This window comes from Carassius carassius, chromosome 16 (genome assembly GCF_963082965.1).
Source record: "Carassius carassius chromosome 16, fCarCar2.1, whole genome shotgun sequence".
NCBI lineage: Eukaryota > Metazoa > Chordata > Actinopteri > Cypriniformes > Cyprinidae > Carassius > Carassius carassius.
Window position 1 is genome coordinate 31,217,260 of NC_081770.1, and position 21,840 is coordinate 31,239,099.

Here is a 21,840-nt window from a genome sequence, read left to right on the forward strand (position 1 = left end):
AATAATACAGCTTTTGCAGTCACTTTTCACAGAATGAATGGGCATCATTTTGATGTTTTGTTGTCTGTAAGCGAAGCTCAACTGGCGCAAATGCTTATGTTGTTGTGTAAATGTATCCCTAAGATCTTTTTCTCAATATTGCAATCATCTGTTTCTATCTAGTGAGGCAAAAACTGGATCTTCTCAGGTGACAAGAATTCAAATTGGCTTTCATTAGAAATCCAGCAGGACTTGATGTCTGGATGCATGTTACATAAATCCATGCATGTTACAATAAATACGCCTAATGTAAGTATGTTGGTCAAGATAAGCCTATAACAGCAATTTCAATTGTCCATTAAAGCAATGCTTGTTTAAGGGCAGTTTGTGCAGTAACATACTCAGTTGTGTCATTGTTCACCTTTATTGGGATACATTAATCAGCATTTGTCCAACACTTATCCATGTCCTCACAGAGGATCTAGATTATATCTCATCCAACATTCATTGCAAACACAGATCCAGTGCAGAACTTATGCAACTTGCCCCTCAGTTGTCTAAATGTTGCAGTTGAATGCGAAAAACCTGCAAATGTATTGTGATTTAAATATACATAAAAAGCTTTAGTCACATTGCATTAGTGTGGCGAGTGAGGAGAGCAAGCTCAGCATCAGAACCACGAGGCTGAACTTAGTGCAGACGCCATAGTTTTGTAGATGATCTACATGGCAGTCGGTGTAAGGCTCAAGACAGGCAGCGTACGCCATAGCATGAGGAATGTAGCTCTGCTCTTGGACGCCGTGGAAGAGGTGCGCCATCGGGCCTTTGGCGAAAATAGCAACATCCTCAGAGCCATGAGTTTCTGAATCTAGAGGCACAGCAGCCTGCTGAAGATATTCATCACTGCCTGAAAGAGTCACATAGTAATAAATTACATTATACAATTATTTATTAATTCACCATAAAAGAAAGAAAGTTCATACTAAAACTTGTACAGTATGAGGTATACAGAAAATTAAAAAAGCACCATGAAAGTACAACTAATCTATTTTCTAATTCTCCAGACCTCATATGATATGAAAAGACTTCAGCAGTCAATCTTATTCATGCTCAAATGCACTGTAAAACCTTCAGTGAGAGCTACGAGGATGTTATTTCAGTAAATAACTTTTCAGTACAAAAATACTCCAAATTTGGAGTGCACATTAATATTTTGAAATGGCTGTTATTTGTATGTTTCCATTTTAAATTGTAACTTTTAGTCAATGTGTTATGTGTCAATTATAATATAATTTTTTTTAATTCTTTTTTTGTTGTTGTTGAGGTAATTTTAGTACTTAAACTTACTGCTTTTCATATAATATTTATATTTAACTTTGTTTCATCGTATGGATTACTATGGAAGAGTTCAGTCTTTTGTGTTCCATTGAAGAGAGGGACATACAGTTTGATGAAAGAATTTTAATTTTTATGTATTTATTTATTGGTGAATTATACCATTAATGCAAAAGAAAAGAGTTTTGTTTGATTTTCTTGCAGTGACACGCATGACCACGAGATGGGGTTCTGCATTGCCATAACACTGAGCTTGTGCCATGCCCTTAAAAATGCTCTTCTGCACCTGAGGGAATAACAATTAAACTCATAAAACTTACTTGAGATTGTTTCATTCATGTCAGGACGAGTTCCACTCACAATCTGGTATCCTGGACCGTTCCCGTAAAGTGCATTAGTAAATCTCTTGCCATCCTCAGCTTTTGCATAAGAAACGCCTAAAGACAAAAAGGTAAATGAGTCATTCTTAATCCCATAATAACATCAGATTTGTTCTTACTGAGATTTTTTTTTTTTTTTTTTTTTTTTCTGCTGGGTAAATATTTTGGATCTTAGGCAGAAATAATGGCTCAGTCATAACCCCATATATAATATATATATATATATATATATATATATATATATATATATATATATATATATATATATATATATCATAATTTACTGTCCATCACGTTATTGGAGTATGTATTTAACAGTTTTTGCCCATAGAGTGAAAGTTGGTTGGATTCCAAACAACAAAGGAAAGTCCAACGTGTTTGAAATGCCAAAAAGTTGAGTAAATGATGACAGAACTCTCATTTTTGGTATACTATCCCTTCAAGCCATTGTCAGTATTTAATTTCAAAAGGTGTGGACAAACAAGAAACTTTGGTTTTCAGCAGCTCATGGATGAATTTTGCATGTGCGTACCTAGCACAGGATTGCCCCTGTAAGAGTAGCCACCGAAGGAAAACACATGGGAATGGTCAGCAGTGACCACGGACAAGGTGTCGAGTTCACTTGTCAGCTCAGCCGCCCGCGCAATGGCCCTGTCAAACTCCACAGCCTCCGTCAAAGCGTACTTGGCCTGCCCTGCATGATGGCCGTGATCTATTCTCCCACGTACAGGAAATAAACACACAAATATAAGTATGCTCAACACAGGTAATGGGCTACGCAATGGAAACAAGACATGATATCAACTTATCTTCCACAAAGAGGTAGAATCCTTTCGGGTTTCTGCGAAGAATCTTGATGGCTTTTTCCACCATATCAGTCAACGATGGGTCCATTGAAGGATCGCGTTCCAGCTCGTACCTGGTGTCCTTTGGCTCAAAAAGCCCTGAGCACAGCAATAAAATCACTTAACATGACTTAAAATTTGAAATAGGGTATATGTATATTTTTTATTAGCAATTTACCAAGAAATGTGCTCAAGTAATTAATAGCTAAGTAATTAATAAAAATAACTTGTTTTTATGACATAGACCAGTGGTTTGCTACCTTTCTAGGGGACCCCTATTTTAACATTCTTTTTTTTTTTTTTTTTATTCCCATTAGTTGTTAAGTTTGTAATAGTTGCAACAACAGTAGAAACATTAATAACATTGCATTACATTAACAGCAATGGCCAGATTTTACATGACAACAACATGCTATGTTTTCTACTAGCATGTACTAACAAAGTTTTAAAATGATGTGTCACATTTCAGACTTAAAACCACTTTTAAGAAAAGCAATATGAGGCAAAATGATGAATAATTATAAGCATTTTATCTGCTCTGTCAATGATTGTAGATACCTTAGATACAAATTGTTTAGATTTTAAGAGTGCACATTATCTTTTCATCAACCAACCTATTAACATTTATAACAGTGCAAAAAATGTTGGTCTGATTTTTTGCATTGGTTTGAAGAAAAACACCAGATGGGCTGAACGAGGATGTATATTGACTGTCAGACAGCAGGTGGCGCTTAAGGAACAGCAGAAATAGAGCGGTTTCCCATAAACAAAACACAGATGTGCTTATAAACAGAAATGTTTCTGAAGACAGATGGTTCAAACCACTTTTGGTCTTCCACCATGTTTTCACACAAAACTAAACCTTTGCTGCATGCTGTGCCTGTGTGAGAGTGTAACTAACATTGCTTCATGTTGGACAGTATTAACATAAGTTTTACAAATCCCTGTGATCAAATACAGATTTAATGATGAATCAAAATATTAAACAGCTGTACAAGCCATTGAGAATATCATCATGGTTTATGGTCCAACTGTAACCTGTTTTAATTCACCTCTCTCAACTTTTTTTTCTTTTTTTTTTTTTTTTTGAAAAACCAGGATTCCCAGAGTCTTAAAAGCCCTATATGAGGTAGCCTTTTTTTTAAAAGTGTGATTTCTAGACGTGGAAGAGTCATGTCAATTATTAAAACAGTAAATTCTATTGCCAATTTTATGATAAATATAAAATATTTGATTGGGCAGACATTTAATGCTTAATGCTTTTCCAGTATATACAACATTTAATAAGGATTAGACTACTATAAAAGACATAAAGCCATTTGAATGTTGTTGTGGACAATGGGGAGCTTTGAAGTCAAAAAGGTTGAGAACCAGTGACGGAAATGTTATACTGTATGATGTAGATCAACATAACAAATGGATGATTTCCCACCAAATGGAGGAGGAGGCCTTACCCATCAAGTAATCAGTATTGTCCTCTTTGACGTCATCAAAATCTTTTTTATTCCACACATATTTGGCACTCTAAAGAAGAAAAAAAGTGTTTGTTTGTAGTTAGGTGTAGTTTGTCCAAATTTTACTCATCATCATGTTGTTCTAAAGACTTTAACTTCTTCCACAGAGCACAAATGGAGTTAACCAATATGTAAACCAACAAAAACTGCCATTGGAATGAATGGGAATGGGAATGGATGGCTCGAGTCACTCATTAGAGACTGTGTAAAATGTCCCGCCAGTCATGATTGATTCTTGTGACAAACTGGATATGGACATGCATGGATGAGATTCGCAAACATATGCACAAATATTGACTTGGATTTCTACAAAAAAAAATCCTCATTCCAATGTATGGAAAAAAACAACCCGGACATTCTTCTAAACATCTTCTTTCATGTTCTATAATAAAGTTTTTTTTTTTTTTTTTTACTTCATGAATAACTGATGACAGGATTTTCATTTTCAATATTTTTGGAGAGGTTTGACTTACATTTCTTTTTTTTAACCAAACATCAACTAGGTTTGTTTTGTCCTTTCGGCTCCCTGTAACTGTAGGGTATTCAGGATCAGCCGTTTCCTTGGGAAACATGTACTGCCTTCCGCCACCTAAAATTACCTACAATAAAATAACAGAGGGATTTCACAATCGAGACTGTTGTCAGCGACTGATTAGCTACGGTTCAATTCGGTTTACTGGTTTAGGAACTTACATTAATATCAGTATTATGAACGAGTTGGTATGCGATGTCCTTGCATCCACCTGCGATAGCTTCAGAGGTCAGCTCTTTATCACTGTACCAGCCTCTTTCAGGGGTGTGGGAGTAACTGGCGGCAGGTGATGCATGCTGGACACGTGTCGTGCTCACTATGCCAACAGACTTCCCTGGAAAATTTAAAGCCAGTCCAAGGTTATTATAAGCACATTACGTAACTGATAATGCCTTCAACTGTGTAGCTTTGTCACAGATAAGATCAGCCTCAACTCATCCTTTAACCAATAAAATATATCAGTAAAGGTACAAAGGGTTCAAAGTAGCAATGTTCAACTGTTTGAGAATGAGTCACTAGTTCATAGTCGTTATTAGGAGAAATAAAGTTGAATTAAAGAAAAAAATATATAAAGTTCAAATTTTGAAATATGAAGTGAAAATTGTGAGATACAGTAAAGTCACAGTTAAAAGAAATAAAGTTTAAATTATGAGATATTGAAAAGACAAAAGAAGTCGCAATTGAGATATAAAGTCAAATTGTACGATATAGAAATAAAGTTGCCGTTGAATAAAGTTTAAATTATGAGATAATAGAGGTTTGTGGGGATGTGTCAAAGTGACATTGTGAAATATAAAGATATAGTCACAATCGTAAGAATGATGAGAAATAAAGTTTAAATTATGAGATAATAGAGGTTTGTGGGAATGCGTCAGTGACATTCTGAAATATAAAGATATAGTCACAATCGTAAGAATGATAAGAAATAAAGTTTAAATTATGAGATAATAGAGGTTTGTGGGAATGTGTCAAAGTGACATTGTGAAATATAAAGATATAGTCACAATCACAAGAATGATAAGAAGTAAATGTAAAATTATGAGATAATAGAGGTTTGTGAGAATACGCCAATAAGGATAAAGTTGAAATAATGTCAAAGTTGTAATATATAAAGTTTCAATTGTAAGAAATAATGTTGTGTGTAAAAAGTGTTGAAATGATGAAAAAAAGATGAAATTATATCATATAAGGTTCAGGTTGTGTGAAATACAGTTGCAATGATGAGACATAAAGTTGAAATTGCGAGGCATAAAGTTTAAATGAGAAATAGTCACAAATAATATCACAATATAAATTCACATTGTGAAATATGAAGAAATAAAGTCACGAATGACGGAACTGAAGTTGAAATTATAAAATATGAAATCACAATTATAAGACATAAAATCACAAGTTTGATTTTTTCCTCCTTAAATATATGTGTGTTTGATATGTATCCCCAAGTCCCTAATTCTGACGTTTTGAAATCATCTTCTTTACATGCAAAAAACATTTCAAATTTCAAAAGAATTGCACTATGAACTATGAGATAGCTCTGAACTGAACATCTGCTTAACTCTGAATGAAAAATTGCTGCATTAATGGGTTAACTGTCCTGGTATTTGGTCTTCCCTGCCATTACCTGCCATCTTTGCCTGATGCAGGATTGATTTGACCTCATTGCCTTTAGCGGAGCTGCAGTCTTTGCGGCGTGCAGCTGCACTGAGACCCAGAGTCCCATAGTTTGACTTCACACCGCAGAGATATGCAGTGGCTGTTGCTGCGCTGTCAGGCATCTGCTGATCGACGTTGTAAGTCTACACAGGGACAAAAACAAACACCAGTGTTATAAAAGAGTATTTGGATCTATCAATCAATTATGAATCAATCTAGCCAGTGAGTTTTCTTCACCTTGGAGAGAGCAAGATAAGGGAATGTATCCATGGCTAAGACGCTCTCCTCTCCAGTCTTCCCTTCCATCTGTCCCTTCATAATTCTGGCTGCGGTCACAGTGCTGATTCCCATGCCTCATTATATGTCAAAAAGAACACATTGCACAACTTTAAGGCACACAAGTAAATAAGGCATACTGTATGGAAGCATGTTTCCCCTGAATAAAAAATTGACTGCATGATGAACTCCCAATTGCAAGAAACAAAAGTCTGAATCGCAAGATATAAACTCACAAGTTGCAATTTACAAAGTCTAATTCTCAGGGGAAAATACTACTTTCTTATCTATTGATACGTTTTATAACATTTGATAACTATGACTAAATATGTACAACTAATTAAGGGATCTTAAAGTAAACAATCTGATGATCTAATCTAAAGCCACTGTGCAGTTTTAATTTTTTTTTCTTTCTGTCCTTTAGGACTGCTATATGTAAAATTGTACCATGTAACCTTAAAAAGACAAGAAAAACTATGTCAGATATCAACTGTCAGTTATATCACACTTTGTTATCAGTTAAGTACAGTTATCAGTTTTCACTATATTTATCTTTATAGTTATAGCTCTTGATGTGAACGGACCTTTACATTGCAGAACTGCAACCCAAAATTCAGACACGGTCAGAAGTTCATCAGTGTTTATTTAAGATTTATTGTAATAGCAAATAAATGTTGACAAATTCTCAAAATCTACAAAAATGACTAGAAAGATACTTTGTGGCTAAAATTCTACAATACATTCTAGATTATTAAACAGAACAATGCAAAAACAAGAAATTCTAATTTCTATTTAACTCACCATCTCCGAGGAAGAGAATGAGATTTTTAGCACGGTGCAGGTTGGGCTTCATGGAGAGGGATGTATGAAGAGCCTCTTTACCCTTTACATACCAAAAGTCTGGGTTCTGCTCCTCCTCTTTAAATTGATTCCAGAAAAGAAACATTGTTTGATTTTAATTTGTTTGGATAGAAAATTTATAATTTCAAGCTATGGAATAGCACTTACCAGGAATAACAGAGAAACATCCATCAAATCCTACCAAAAGAAATATTCCAATAATCAGAAGGGTCTGTTGTGTAGCCATGGTCTGATTGACTGCAGCAGCACTGACAGCTTTGTAAAACTATTCAATTCCCTCCTGTATATAGTCTTCTTACAGACCAAAGGTCATTTGTCATTCCCATTCCCTCTTTTGAAACGTACTTTTTATCATGTACTGATCATTCGTGGCCATGTGATGTGATGAGATATGGCTATATAATGATACAAATATTGATGTGTATCAATAACTGTACAGTTCTGTGATTTTTTTCCCCCTAACCTGTGCTGTTCTTTATTGAACTGTGCTTTTCTGCGCTAAACTGGCCTTTTTTATATTCATTGCTGAACTGTTCCGTACTGAACTGTTGTTTACTGAAATACACCGTTAGTAACTAAATGCATTGCATAATGTTCTGTACCATCCTATTTACCAAATTTCTCTGTGTTTTGCACTGTTCTGTTCTGAACTGTTCTGGAATTAACTGATCTGCACTAAACTGAATATTTAAGTTCAGTACTATACTGAACTGTTCTGTTCTGTGCTTACTCTGTTCTTTACTGAACTGTTCTGTTCAGGAAATTAACTTATCTGCACTGGACAGGATAATTAAACTCATCTGTGCTTTTCTCTTCCAATCAGTCATTTACTGAACTGCAGCAAGTGCACTATTCTGTTCTTCACTGAGCTGTTCTATTCGGTCCTGAACTGTTCTCGAATTAACACTGAAATGAGTGATTAAACTACTGATTTTAAACTGTTCTTTGCTTTTCTCTTTTGAACTGTTTTGCACCATACTGTTCTTTTCTGGATTATTTTGTTCTGTGCTGCACCTTGCTGTTCCTTACTGAATTGTCCTGAATGATACTGTTCTTCAGTAAATTGCACTGTTCTGCACTGAACTTCTTTGCAGTACACTGTTCTTTTCCAAACTGTTCTATTTTCTTACCGAACTGAACTTTTCTTTACAGTAATACACAGTACAATACTCTTCTGGTATAAACAGTTCTATGCTTTTGCTGTTCTTTACTGAACTGTTCTATTCTGTACTTTTCTGAACTGTTCTGTAGCGAACTGATCTTCACCGAAACTGAGTGAATAAATTCGACTGATTTAAACTCATTTTTACTGAACGGTTCTATTCTGTTGTTTCCTTAATTGGTTGTTCTCTCCCGAAGTGCACTTCACTGTTCTGTTCTTTACTTAAATGTACTGTTCCTGTGCTGTTCTGCGCTAAACGGCTTTATACTATATTGTAGTACTTAAAGCATAATACTTAACTGATTTTCTTTTTTCATTAAACTGTACTTTTCTTCAGTAAACAGTTCTTTTCAGGCCTGAATGAGTTGAACCATACTGAGTTTACAGTAAATAACTGTTATACTATTCTTTACTAACTTGTTCTTTCTGCACATAACTATTCTATTCTGTTCTGTCCTGAACTGTTCGTGTAACTGAATGATTAATTTGAGTACTGTGTACTAGTCTCTTGTTCTGTATTTTAAACAGTTCTGTTCTCTTCTGAACTGTTGATAATGAACTAAATGATTAAACTCAAAACAAATTTGAATCATCCTGTGCTTTTCTGTTATGAACTGTTCTGTTGAGTGCTGTTTTTTGTTTCGAATGGACTGTTCTGTGCTGAACTGTTCTGTTCCTCACTGGATTGTTCTGAATTGTACCATTACAACTGTTAACGTAAATTACAATGCACTTGCTTTCCTTAACTTCCTTAACTTGCTTTTCCTGTGTTTTATAATTATCTTTTTTTTTTTAGTACAACGTACATTTCTTAACTGAATACTGCTCTTCTGAATGGAACTATACTAGTCTAAATCAAACTCTTTTTTTCAACTGCTCTGTACTCTCCAGTTTTTTACTGATTTGTTCTGTTTTGCAGTGAACTGTTTTGTACTGAACTAAATTGTTATCAAAACCATCCTGTGTGCTTCTTTAATTCTTTACTGAATTATTCTGTTCTATGCTAAAATGAACTGTACTGTACTGCACTTTTATATTATTTTACACTGTTCTTGTCCGTTCAAAACAAGCCCTGATTAATTCATTTCAGTTAATCAACAAGATCATCTGTAAATATATTGTGCAAAATGTTGATTTATCTGCTTTGCTAACACTTTTGACAACCCTGCCTTGTTAACAATATTAAAATTTACAGATTTGGCAGATGCTTTTAAGCAATGTAATTGCATTGCATTCTATGTTTATCAGTTCATTCATCCCCTGCATGCAAAAATAGCCAGTGGAACCATATTTAAATCAAATGTACAAGATATATATTTATCATGGCTTAACGGCAAGTTTTCTAACCCTTCGTACAGTAATGGATATATAATTGCTTTCGATATCTGATGGGCACAGAACATTTATCACAAGAGCTGATAACACTGAAAATATGACCAATGTTTATTGGTCTAACATGTTTGAAATTTATAGTCACAGTCCAATATATACAAAAATATCTGATTATAAAATAAATCCATGAAAAAAACTTTACATTTATATACACAACATTGCAATTCCTAAGAGCACCAAATTACAATATAAACTATTTGGGTTATAAATCTCCAAAAAGCCCCAAAGAGTCCTGGGGCCTCAATCACTCATGCATTAGAATCTGTCATCTCATGAAAAGCCAAAACACGCCGGTTATTGACATAAGAGGTATTGAAAGAGTTATTTTACAGCCTTCTGAGCCATGAAGATGCAGTGGACAGTTAGTGTATGGCTCTAGACACGCTGCATAAGCCATCGCATGGGCCACATAATTCTGTTCTTTGACTCCGTGAAAGAGATGAGCCATAGGGCCTTTTGCGTAGATAGCCACATCTTCCCCTCCATGTGTCTCTGATTCTAAAGGAACAGCCGCTTGTTGCATGTACTCTTCATCGACTACAAATAAAGTAAGATATGGTATTAGTGTTTAAAAACAAAATAAGTCACAGGTAGTAAACTAATTTAGGCAATACTTACAATAATCCACTTCTGAAACATTTCCTCTTGTTCCGTTTACATGAGCATATCCTGGTCCATTAGCATACAAGATACTAGTGTATGGAAGATTATCCTCAGCCTTCTTGGGTGCCAGACCTGGGGGGAAAAAAGCACTGAAACACTGGCCATGCAGTGTAATACTAGTGTAGTAGTGTAATACTTCTGTCCAAGGACATCCGTTCTATTGCTACCAGGTCACCCTTCCGTTACATTGACTCTCGCACTTCACAAACTGTGGCACATCACCCTGGACTACATTTCCCATGCTCCATTGCACTAAATCACAAGCTCACATGAAACCAATCACACACAGCTGCTACCAATGACACACACTATATGAATCAGTCTCACACCACCATCCAACACCGAGTATTGTTAGCACATATCACTGCTCACAGATCTGTCTTTGTTTTGAGCTCCTGTGTCTCAATTAGCGCCTGTATTTGGATTACCCTCTTGTCTTGCCTTTCTGGATATTGTTTGCCCCTCGCCTGGGCTCTAGCCAGTGTTTGGATTATTTTCTCACCTAGCCTTCTGGATACTGTTATCTGCCGATCTACCATGCCTGCTTTGGATTACTCTTGTCTTGCCCTCAATATGCCTGTGTGCCATTGTCTGACCCTTGCCTGTTTTGACCATGATTAATAATAAAGCTTTGCAAATGGATCCACACTTCTCTCGTCGCTGCCGTAACAATAGTGTATACTCCCAACTTTTCTTTTTTTGGGTGGAGGGGGGGGGGTCAATATGGACTTAAAATGTAATGTAGCTTTTAATTTGACATTAATACAAAAAGCTCTTTTTAAAAGTGTACTTAAGTGTGTTAACAGACTCGTGAAAGTGTACTCACTTTAAGTACACTTAAGTGGCTTTCATTTTATTCATATTATATTATCTGCAATTTTGTACAATTTTGTACAAATAAACACTTTTTGCAAGGGAGACATCTAGTCTGTCACCGCAAAATGTGTGGTGGGCTAAAAGCACACACACACACACACACACACACACACACACACACAAAAGAATTATAGGGAGGATCTACACTACTTCATTATTCACATGGAGCAGCTGATGAGCTGCTTGATGAGTCAATAAGCTGCTGCTTAATATTCAAATACTCATCCAGTATTTGCTGTAGCAGTTGCACTGATTTCAAAAACTCTCCACCTCCCCAGCTCCACATGTATAGACCTGCTACATAGTGACCATGTAAGTTGTATATGGGGGTGATTTCATATATGTTATATGTGCAACAGCGGTATTCCTTAGATGCTCACAGCAGCTTGTCTGTGGATGCATTGGCTGAAGCAAATACTTGCTCTGCCGTTGCAACAGCAGCATAGCAGATCTATTCCACCAAGACCAAACATATTAACATTGTCATTTATATTTACATGCTAAAGCTTTCAGAGAGTTCTGATGACAGAAATTACATTCTCATTATTTAATTTCCATTATGTAAAGTAAACTAGTATATACCAAAAATAGGGTTGCCTCTGGGGGTATTTCCACCAAAAGTGAAGACATGGGAATGATCTGCAGTGACAACAGTGAGAGTGTCCAATTCACTGGTCAGCTCAGATGCTCTCTGGATTGCACGGTCAAACATGATGGTTTCGGTCAGAGCAAGCTTGGCAACCCCATCATGGTGTCCATGGTCTATTCTACCTCGTAAAGGACAAAGAAAGGCATGTTTCACTGTTAGCAGAATATCTTTAAACTGTAACACCAGAGTAAATGTTATATACTCATCTTCCACAAAGAGAAAAAACCCTTTGGGATTCTTGCTGAGGATTTGAATGGCTTTCTCTGTCATGTCCACAATAGAGGGGTCACGTGTGCGATTCCTGAACACTTCAAACCTCATGTCCTTGGGTTCAAACAGACCTGAATGAGAAATATGAATGAGAACGTCATTTCAGCAGACAAATACTGTCAGTAAGTCAATGTGGAAACCTTATAAACTGGCATTACCCATCAGGCGGTCTGTTGTTTTAACATTCACTGCATTAAGCTGCTCTTTGTTCCAGACATACTGCGCATTTCTTCCCTAATAAATAAAACAGATAATCACGTAAAACTGTAAGTGGTCATTTACATACACAGTTAGTGCCGCAATACACAAATTTCTTGGAGATACCTTACGAGAATTCAACCAGACATTAATGAGGTTCTTTTTGTCTTTGCGAGTCCCTTTGCGAGAAGATGAAGAGGGGTATTCTGGATCAGGGGTACCCTTGGGTGTCATGTACATTCGGCCACCGCCAAGAATTACCTAAAATGGAGACATATTTAAAATTTGTGAACTTCCCATTTCAAATATATTAACATTTTCAGGTTTCTTGACAGAAATTTCAGTTATTTCAAAAATATGCATATTTGGCAAATGACGGCAAAGTCACTTTTCACATTTCCTGGGTTCTAGGAAAGGAAGTTTGTTGGGTAAACCTTTAAAGTGGTAAATGGAAACTACATTTACCCATTGCATTAACATTTGCTCCAGTAGCAAATAGTATTTCTATAACTTTTTATGTTTTAGCCATTCATGTACACAACAACAGTGTTTTTGATGCCTGAAAACGCTAACTTTAAAAGAAAGGGTTTTGAAGTGCTATTTTTGACATTGATAGCTATCATCTCTGTATAAACTACAAAAATGTTAATTTGTGAAAATGGTAATGTCACATGCATACGTATTATGTGTTCAGGCTACAGGTTTGTGCACAAATGCGGTGTACAGTCACTGAAAAGCGACCATTTTTTTGTATTTAACTTATGTTATTATATTGCTGTAAAAGCTGCTTTGAACCTCTAGCTTACTAAGCTGAATCATAAGGAAGTAGTTAAACAGCAATCAAGCAACTGGTTAATAAAAATAGCTGACTGTGCTACAAGCTAACAACAAAAACTAAACTGGAGTTAGTTTATTATATTTTTATAAATAGAAATATCTCAACTGGGGTGACAATATCAAAATTGAACAGGTAAATTTACACTAAATGCAACAAAAATACTGTAAATTACATACAAATATACTGGTAACTATTAACTATGTTAGCATGCATATTACTAGCTACTGTTTATTGGTATTTATAAGGCACATATTAATGCCTTATTCTGCATGACCATTTTTTAGATCCATTAATCTACCCCATAATACCTGACTAACTATTAATAGGCAGCAAATTAGGAGTTTATTGAGGCAAAAGTAATTGTTAATAGTTAGTTAATAGTGAGAATAGGTTCCCAAACTAAACTGTGAATAATATACTCTTGTCAACATTTGAAGTGGATCAAAACCTTTCATCAAGGTTTCATTCTTGTCTTAGGACAAAATAATAATTTCTATTATTATTATTATTTTTTATCCACTTTAAATGTTGACTACAATATAATGTAGTATATTAAATTTAGTACATACAATAGTACACTCTCAGAATAAATGTGAAAAACTGTGGTAGAATTGCTCTCAACAGTATGTGCAGTTGTGCAGCGTGTAAATTAGATTTTATTTACACTGTTAAAATGGCAGGATTTTCTGTTATTTATACTACTTTTTGTAAATATTGGCTATTATCTGCACCTAAGTATTGTGGTACATTAGAAAACAGTATGCAATTATAACACATTGAGTGTAAATTATAATTTTAATTCAAGCTATTAAATGGATGCAACCTTGTTGGGACTTAATTTTCAACTTTTTTATTATTTACTTCATTTTTATTGAAAATAAATGCCTTTCCAATGTGATATAAGATTTTGAATGCGACAAAAGATGGATTCGAACTCGGGTCGATTGCGCCAAAAAGACTGCCGCACAAACTTTACCATCTACACGACTGGAGTTACAGTTAGATCAGCATCTTTTGTAGAGTTGAGTAGCCCAATCACATGTTGATTGGTGGATTTAGAGTAAAAAGCATCTTGCCAACAAGGCAGGCTAATTCCACTTAGTGTAAATAGCCACTCTGTATTTTTAATCACCAGAGGTGGAAAGAGTACAAAAATATTCTACTCAAGTAAAAGTACCATTACATTAATGAAATTTTACTTAAGTACAAGTAAAAGTACCAGTCTAAAAATCTACTCAAGTAAAAGTAAAAAGTAGCTCATTTAAAATTTACTCAGAGTAAAAATTACTTAGTTACATTTTAACAGTGGGAGGGAGTCAAAAATGGGACAGGCCAAGGGTGTCAAACTCAGTTCCTGGAGGGCCACAGTCCTGCACAGTTTCGATTTAACCCTAATTAAACACACCTGATCAAGCTAATCTAATCATTTACGCTGAGTCCCAATTCGCATACTATCCGTCCTAAATAGTAAACGAAACTAGAATTAGTACGTCCCAAATCGTAGTATGTTGAAAAGAGTATTCCAAAGATACCCGGATGGTCTACTATTTCCGGTTAGAATTCGAAGTGAAGATCAATGCACACTCTAAGTGCTAATATTGCCCACAACCCATTGCGTGCGGGAGGGAGGAGCTTTGCGATGGCTTTGATACACACATTGCACATGAACGTCAGAACCAGCCGCCTCACAAATGACCTGCGTTTGGTTCTACGACGCCGCCCTGCTTCTTCACCCCTCAACTTGGTAGAAGAATACAATTGTAAAATGTATTGTGAAAAAAAACAATGAGAAAAAAAGATGGGAATAGTAAATAAAATGTTATTGGACATACAAGAATGAATGAAACGTTAACAGTTGTGGTGTGCGTAACTAGGCAACCACGTTGTTCATGTTGCATGACGTCATCGAAGTATGTCCCAGAACGTGCATACTCTTTTGCTACACACTCAAAAGTATGTACTTTTTCCTCACAAAAAAGTACATACTTTTAGGTCGTAGTATAAGTAGGCTAATTGGGACTCAGCATTAGGTTTATTTGAAAACTACATGATATGTGTGCTGGAGCAGGGTTAGAACTAAACTCTGCAGGGCTACGGCCCTCCAGGAACTGAGTTTGACCCCTGGGATAGGTCTATTAATCTCAAACTAGTTGTTTTTAATTAAAGGAATCAGTTATTTAGAATAATAAAACATTTGGGCTGTTACCAGGCAAATCAGTATCAACAAACTCATCTTTTAATGCAGAGGAAATGCAGAAGATTCATTGGAAGTGGCATTTAGATGTATTACACTGTTTAGTGCAGGACAAGAATGCATTTAACCTGCAGTTACAAATGCATGAATAATGTTTTGATATACAAGACATAAAATGTTGAATACTCATTTGAAAGGATAAGAAATTAATTATTTTTAAAAAATCACAAGATAAATTAAATGTGAAATTAAAATGGACAGTATGTGTCAGCAAGTCACTGTTAATAAGTGAGTCATTGCGATTGAACCGAATCATTTAAACGGTTGATTCATTCAGGAACGAAACACTGTCACGTTGCTCAGAGACGCAAAACTGTGCTTTGGTGGCTGTGTTTGGAATTATATTCTGTTGTAGAAATAGAGCTAAAAAAAGGCAATATGGTGTCTAAAACGCAAGTCTCTTAATTAACTTGTTTACTGAACTGTTATATATATGTATGTATATATTCATGATGATTTTTGGAGGAAAAGATGGCATTCTTCGTGTGATTTTGATTTAATATATGAAATTATATAAATATGTGAATTTTCTGCCCCTATATCTTCAATTTTGTGATCATTCTAAATGCATTTTAGGAGACTGAATTACACAGTGAAAGAACGCACTATAAATGCGCATGCACATCATTAAAATAAAAAATATGATATTATCGCAGACGATATATATAGCACACTCCTCACCACTGTCTTTGTGGCTAATTTGTGCAAAACCTCTTGCTAAAATGTCAAAGCTTCATTTTAACCCCCAATGCAACGATGCAATTATTTAGCTTACCTCTACATTCTTGCGAAGGGTTGATGTCTTGTCGAGATTTTATAAGCTGCTAGTTTGGTCTTCCTAGTCAAGTACAGCTTACACTGCATAATAGAGCATACATATGGCCAGGGTTCACTTAATTTCCTTTGAGTTCAACTTCAGAATATGACGGGGTTTCGTTTTCAGCGGTGTCTGCACCACTAACGCCTGTTTTGACTGTCTGCATCTTTCTTGTGATTTTAGCGCCAGTTTGCCCTCCTGCCCATTATTTACTGACGTAGTTTCCAGGGAGCGATTTTTAAATTTTTTTATTTTTTACTCAGTAATTAATGTGTTTTAAAATGTAGCGAATACTTTAAACAAAATATACTTAAGTAAAAGTAAAATTGCAGATTAAAAAAATTACTTTAAAAAGTATTAGTACACAAAAAAGCTACTCAATTACAGTAACGCGAGTAAATGTAATTCGTTACTTTCCACCTCTGTTAATCACATGACATCAAACTGTATGGGTTTTGGCTCACATCAATATCAGTGTTGGTCACCAGCTGCGTGGCGATATCGGTGCAGCCCTGCCGGCGGGCATCGGAGGGCACGTCTGCGTCGCTGTACCAGCTGCGGCTCACCGAGTGGGCGTACGCGGCAGCGGGCGATGCATGCTGCACTCTGGTGGTGGTCACGATGCCGACAGACTTTCCTGGATATATGCACACACAAACATGCGTCGTCACATTTATACCGCATGATCACAAAAATGGAACATTCTTCAGAATAGTGTCTTTTGTGCCCAACAGAAGAAACAAACTCATACAGATTTGAAACAACCCGATAGAATTTTCATTTTTTTTAGCGAACTGTCCCTTTAAGAAGAACAGCAGCAACAACAGGAAAAACATCGGCTGCATGTCTGTAAGTGCAAAAACGAATGGAAAATACCTTGTGCTTTGGCACGGTGTAACACTGAGAAAACCTCGTTGCCAAATGTGGTGTTGCACGCATAGGCTACTGCTTTAGCGCTCAAACCCACTGTCTTGGCGTTAGCCTTCACACCGCAGTGGTACGCCGTAGCTGTGCTAGCACTGTCCGCCACCTGCCTGTCAACACTGTACGTCTGTTTGGAAACACATCAACTCGGTACATCAAATACTTATAGTTCTGTTGTTCAAAACATAGCTTTTGGGTCGTATAATGAGTAGGTAAACAATTTCATGAGACCCTAATCTGACCTGTGATACTTCACACGTGTTATCAGCTTTCCCTCGTCCTCATGTTCTCCAGGATCAGAGGTTGCAGTGCTATCTAAACCTATCAGGAATGCATAATCTGCAGTCAACCGATAACTTTTCATATCTTAAACTGTGCCTGTGCTGCTATCAACACAGTATGAAAGACCATTTCTGCCACAGAAGAAAAGCTAAAAAAAGTCATGCTTTGGTTTATTATAATTGACTTAAAAATCTGCATTATGAGATACTAAGTTGTAATTATGAGATAAGAAGTAGAAATTATAATAAAAATACAATTCAAGTCAAATTATGAAAAAAAACTTTAAAAGTATGAGTCATAATCATGATAGTAAAAGTAAAATCTACAAAATTAAAAATTATTATGACAACAGTCAAAAGTATGAGAGTTGTTATTATGACAAAAAGTAAAACACTGTGATAGAATTATAACATAGTCAAAATATGACAAAAAGTTAACAGTACAAATATGAGTCACAATATGACTTAGAAGTAGAAATGATGATAAAAATAAATTATAACAAGTCAAAAGTATGAAAGTCACAGTTATCAGATAAAAAATTCTAAATGTATGTAATAAGAACAGTTGACATAAAATTAATTATTATGACATAAATAAAAAAATTATCAGAATAAAAGTAAAAGTTATGATTTTTCTTTTTAGTTCCTTATTTCATACTTATTACTTTTTATCCCATACTTTTTGTTTTCATCACATAACTAGGACTTAATATCTCATCATCTTTCATGTAATAATTATGATTTACCAATGACAATGGTGATTTTTATTTAATTTTATTTATTTTATATGCAGAAACATTGGCTCAACCAATACACATAGATATAATCCTAAGTATTTTATAAGAATAAAATTGTACATTATATTTTTCTATAATAATAAAAGTATTATAAACTATATATAAATAGATTAAGATATATATTAAAATATATATTTATATAAATTAATATAATTTATACTTTTAAGAACCACTTTTTTTTTCATTTAATTAGGGTGTCAGAACACCCCCCCCCCCCACCCTTAATTCTATGAATTAATTCTGTATTAAATTATATGAAACATTATACAAACACTGATGTGTAGTAGGAAAGTAAGTAAATAGGTGTTGAATGTTTCTGCTTTTCATTTATGTGACATCCCAAACCTGCCTCCATATAATTGCACAACTAGATTGCTAAGAATTATCTGTGGATGATTAAAGAGAAGCGTCAGACCTTGGACAGGGCGACGTATGGAAATGTATCCATGGTCAAAAGTGTCTCCTCCCCTGACTGTCCCTCCATCTGACCTCGCAGTATACGGGCGGCTGACACCGTCGACACTCCCATCCCTGACAGATGGACAGAGAAACATCACAGCCTGGCCCTGGACCCACACCGCTCATCCACTCCACAGGAGACGAAGAAACAGGGCTCATATACAGTCAACCCATCATTATCACAAGACTAGGCCCACAGGTGGATCAGCAACTCAATATCATCCAAATAAAAGCTAAACAGACATGAAGTGTTGAGTTTTTATAACCTTTTTAAAACATATATGAGCATGATGAATAATACTGCCTAATGTATAATGTCTGATGTAAATTTAATTAAAAATATAGCATTTAGTAAGAAACAGAAGTGTGTTTAATTCAATTTGATGTGCACTTCAAATCTTAGGAAACTGGCATATTTTAAGTCAATACGTTTTAATAAAATGTGCTTTAAAATATACACTTATTTAAATGTGTTGACTAACACACTAAAGCACATGTAAAGTAGTTGAATATAATTCAAATTTAAAGTTAATATATTTTTAATGTGCTATAGTATGTGAACAGCACTCTAAAGTTCAGCTGCATTTAATATACATTTAAACTGTAGTACATTTCCGTTAAGTTGCAGTTGAAATGTGAAAAGTGTTAGCAAACATGTTCACAGTTAAGTATATTCTTTGAAAGTATATCGTTACTGTAATAATTACCTAAAAGTATACTTTTAAGAGAAAATAGAAGACAAAATAGTGCTTATGAATGCTTGTAGTGACACACATTTGTATACAGCTATGGAAAAAACGAAGAGGCCACTTGAAAATGGCCAGTTTCTCTGGATTAGCCAGGTATGAGTTTGAGTAAAATGTTGATATTTGTTTTAGTCTATGAAAGACTGAATACACTTCTTCCCAAATGAGAGCCTTGTTGTTGTCATTTTGTAGAAAATGACAATTGGTTAAACTAACAAATGTTATTCCACCAAATATAGATTTCTTAACTCTTTTGAAGTTAAAACATTTGTTTTGCGTTGTCTTAAAAATAGCTTCATAAGGGTTCATAAGAAATCAATATTTGACATCTTATTTTTACCACCTTGGTAATTGTACTGTATGCAAAAATACATAAATAAAATAACATGAATAAATAATAAAAAGCTCTAAATGACAACATTATTTAAAATATAAAGGCAATTAGATTTTTTCTTTTTTTATTTGGGATAAAATGAATGATACTTGATCAAAATAACAAATGCTTTCATTCGGTGTAAACATCAGGGTTATTCTACCAAATATTTATTTCTTAACTCCTCTGAAGTTAAAACATTTGTTTTGTGTTGTCTTCAAAATAAATATAAGCGAGTGATGTTTTCAGATATGTTTATATTCATTATCAGACAACACAATACCAATGTTTTAACTTCAGAAATGTTAGGAAATCAACATTTAGCATCTTATTTTGACCGCAATTTTTTTTAAATAAATAAATAAAACTATAAATGACAAAATTATTTAAGATTTAAAGGCATTTAGAGTTTTTTTATTATTATTTTTTATTTATTTATTTTTGCAGAAAATGAATGTCATTTGTTCAAAATAACAAATGCTTTCATTTGCTGTGATAAAAAATAATAATAAAAAAAAATCCAAAATATTGCATTCCAAAATAAATATAAAACATATTTCATATATAAAATCTTTTTGAATATGACCATTTTGAAAAAATAAATAAGTAAAAATAAGCTCTAAATTAAAACTTTTTTATTTAAAATTTGGAAGAAATCTCAGCAGTAGATTACAGAATTCTCCAAAAACAATGTTTTATGTAAACATATAATTACTGTGTAAATCCTAAATCCAGAGATTTTCAAGTGGCCTCTCTTTTTTCTATTTGTCTCTAGCGTGTAGTTCCACGGACTGACCAGCAGTGTTCGTTGGGGTCGGTAACTCACCATCTCCGAGGAAGAGGACGATGTTTTTGGTGCGATGCGCTCGTAGTGGCAGTGTGAGGGCAGTCTGTAGCGTGCGTCTGGCCTGATGGTTCCAGTACGCCGGTTCCTTCTCCCATTCAGCTAGAAAAACAAACACCACGCCATAAACAACCTGTCCTTCTCAGAGATAACTCTTCTGCCAGCCTGCCCTGACACGACTTCCCCAGACTTTCCACAAAGCAGTGTTAAACTGCACTACAGTTCAGTCTGTGCTAATTTTAGAGATGTGGACAATGGGAGCGCTGTGTCCTTACCCACGGGCTCCAGACTGGTGCTCAGAAGGAGGTGGGCCAGGAGGAGCAGCACGCCGGGGGCCCGGCTGTAAAACAAACACATCCCGAGCTGCAGAGACTTCAGAGCACACCTCGACGCTGGGAAGGAGTGTCTCCTCAAACCTCCAGCCCCTGCTTTTTAAACCCGGGGCCCCTGACAGCTCATAGGCTCGTGCTGACGGTGGCCAGGAAACCCCTCGACTTATTTTCCTTTTGTTTTAAGCCGAGCGCTCTTCCTTTTTGCTTTTCTTACTTTCTGTTCCCGGCTCTCCCGAGAGCTGCTCTTGGAAGCCCAGTGCCGCCTTTGATGTGGCCAGCTGTGCTAATGTGTGCTTTTCATGCAATGGTTAAAAAGCGGCGTTCGAGATGTATTGCTTTTTGGTTCTTGTAATGACTTTGAAAATGAATCCAGCATGTGCGAAACACCGGGCTCTCCAGTTCTTGCAAGGTTTCGTACTAGTGTGGAGGATACAAACTGCCATGAAATGATAAAATCATGCTTTTTGTGCACTTGTGGTGTACATCGTATCTTCTATAAAAGTAAATTTGTATGTATTTTAATATATAATGTGAATGGAAACAAAAGGTCACTTAGGTGCACTTAAGTAGATTGTCAAAAACATTGTTTT

At 35.3% G+C, this 21,840-nt stretch overlaps 2 protein-coding genes across 3 annotated transcripts; both read right to left on the reverse strand.

Moving 5' to 3' along the window:
• Positions 1–407: 407 nt before the first annotated feature.
• On the reverse strand, positions 408–7,617 carry LOC132159205 (intestinal-type alkaline phosphatase-like). 2 transcript variants are annotated; one of them, XM_059568748.1, is made up of 11 exons: positions 7,523–7,617; positions 7,316–7,432; positions 6,476–6,591; positions 6,207–6,381; positions 4,747–4,919; positions 4,527–4,652; positions 3,994–4,063; positions 2,504–2,638; positions 2,227–2,418; positions 1,635–1,751; positions 408–886 (listed from the first exon to the last, which is right to left on the reverse strand). In XM_059568748.1, the coding sequence occupies exons 1-11, from the start codon at positions 7,599–7,601 to the stop codon at positions 603–605; spliced, it is 1,584 nt and encodes a 527-aa protein (XP_059424731.1). In that variant the 5' UTR covers positions 7,602–7,617; the 3' UTR covers positions 408–602. The 2 variants fall into 2 exon arrangements, with proteins under 2 accessions (XP_059424731.1, XP_059424732.1); XM_059568749.1 differs by having other exon boundaries at positions 708–886; positions 1,675–1,751.
• A 2,449-nt stretch (positions 7,618–10,066) lies between these two features.
• LOC132159206 (intestinal-type alkaline phosphatase-like) lies at positions 10,067–21,404 on the reverse strand. The gene is made up of 11 exons (XM_059568750.1): positions 21,194–21,404; positions 20,901–21,020; positions 18,912–19,027; positions 17,371–17,545; positions 16,959–17,131; positions 12,712–12,846; positions 12,546–12,621; positions 12,324–12,458; positions 12,051–12,242; positions 10,548–10,664; positions 10,067–10,466 (listed from the first exon to the last, which is right to left on the reverse strand). The coding sequence occupies exons 1-11, from the start codon at positions 21,273–21,275 to the stop codon at positions 10,195–10,197; spliced, it is 1,593 nt and encodes a 530-aa protein (XP_059424733.1). The 5' UTR covers positions 21,276–21,404; the 3' UTR covers positions 10,067–10,194.
• Between the last annotated feature and the right edge of the window lie 436 nt (positions 21,405–21,840).

Excerpts from the sequence above, each read along its gene's own strand:
- LOC132159205 (XM_059568748.1), bottom strand. The coding sequence starts at position 7,601 with ATGGCTACACAACAGACCCTTCTGATTATTGGAATATTTCTTTTGGTA. Across the intron at positions 4,653-4,746 it reads TTCATAATACTGATATTAAT|GTAATTTTAGGTGGCGGAAG; the intron begins GTAAGTTCCTAA and ends ATTTTATTGTAG. Across the intron at positions 2,419-2,503 it reads ATTCTACCTCTTTGTGGAAG|GTGGGAGAATAGATCACGGC; the intron begins ATAAGTTGATAT and ends TATTTCCTGTAC.
- LOC132159206 (XM_059568750.1), bottom strand. The coding sequence starts at position 21,275 with ATGTGTTTGTTTTACAGCCGGGCCCCCGGCGTGCTGCTCCTCCTGGCC. Across the intron at positions 12,459-12,545 it reads AACAACAGACCGCCTGATGG|GTCTGTTTGAACCCAAGGAC; the intron begins GTAATGCCAGTT and ends TTTCTCATTCAG. Across the intron at positions 10,665-12,050 it reads CAGAGGCAACCCTATTTTTG|GTCTGGCACCCAAGAAGGCT; the intron begins GTATATACTAGT and ends TTTTCCCCCCAG.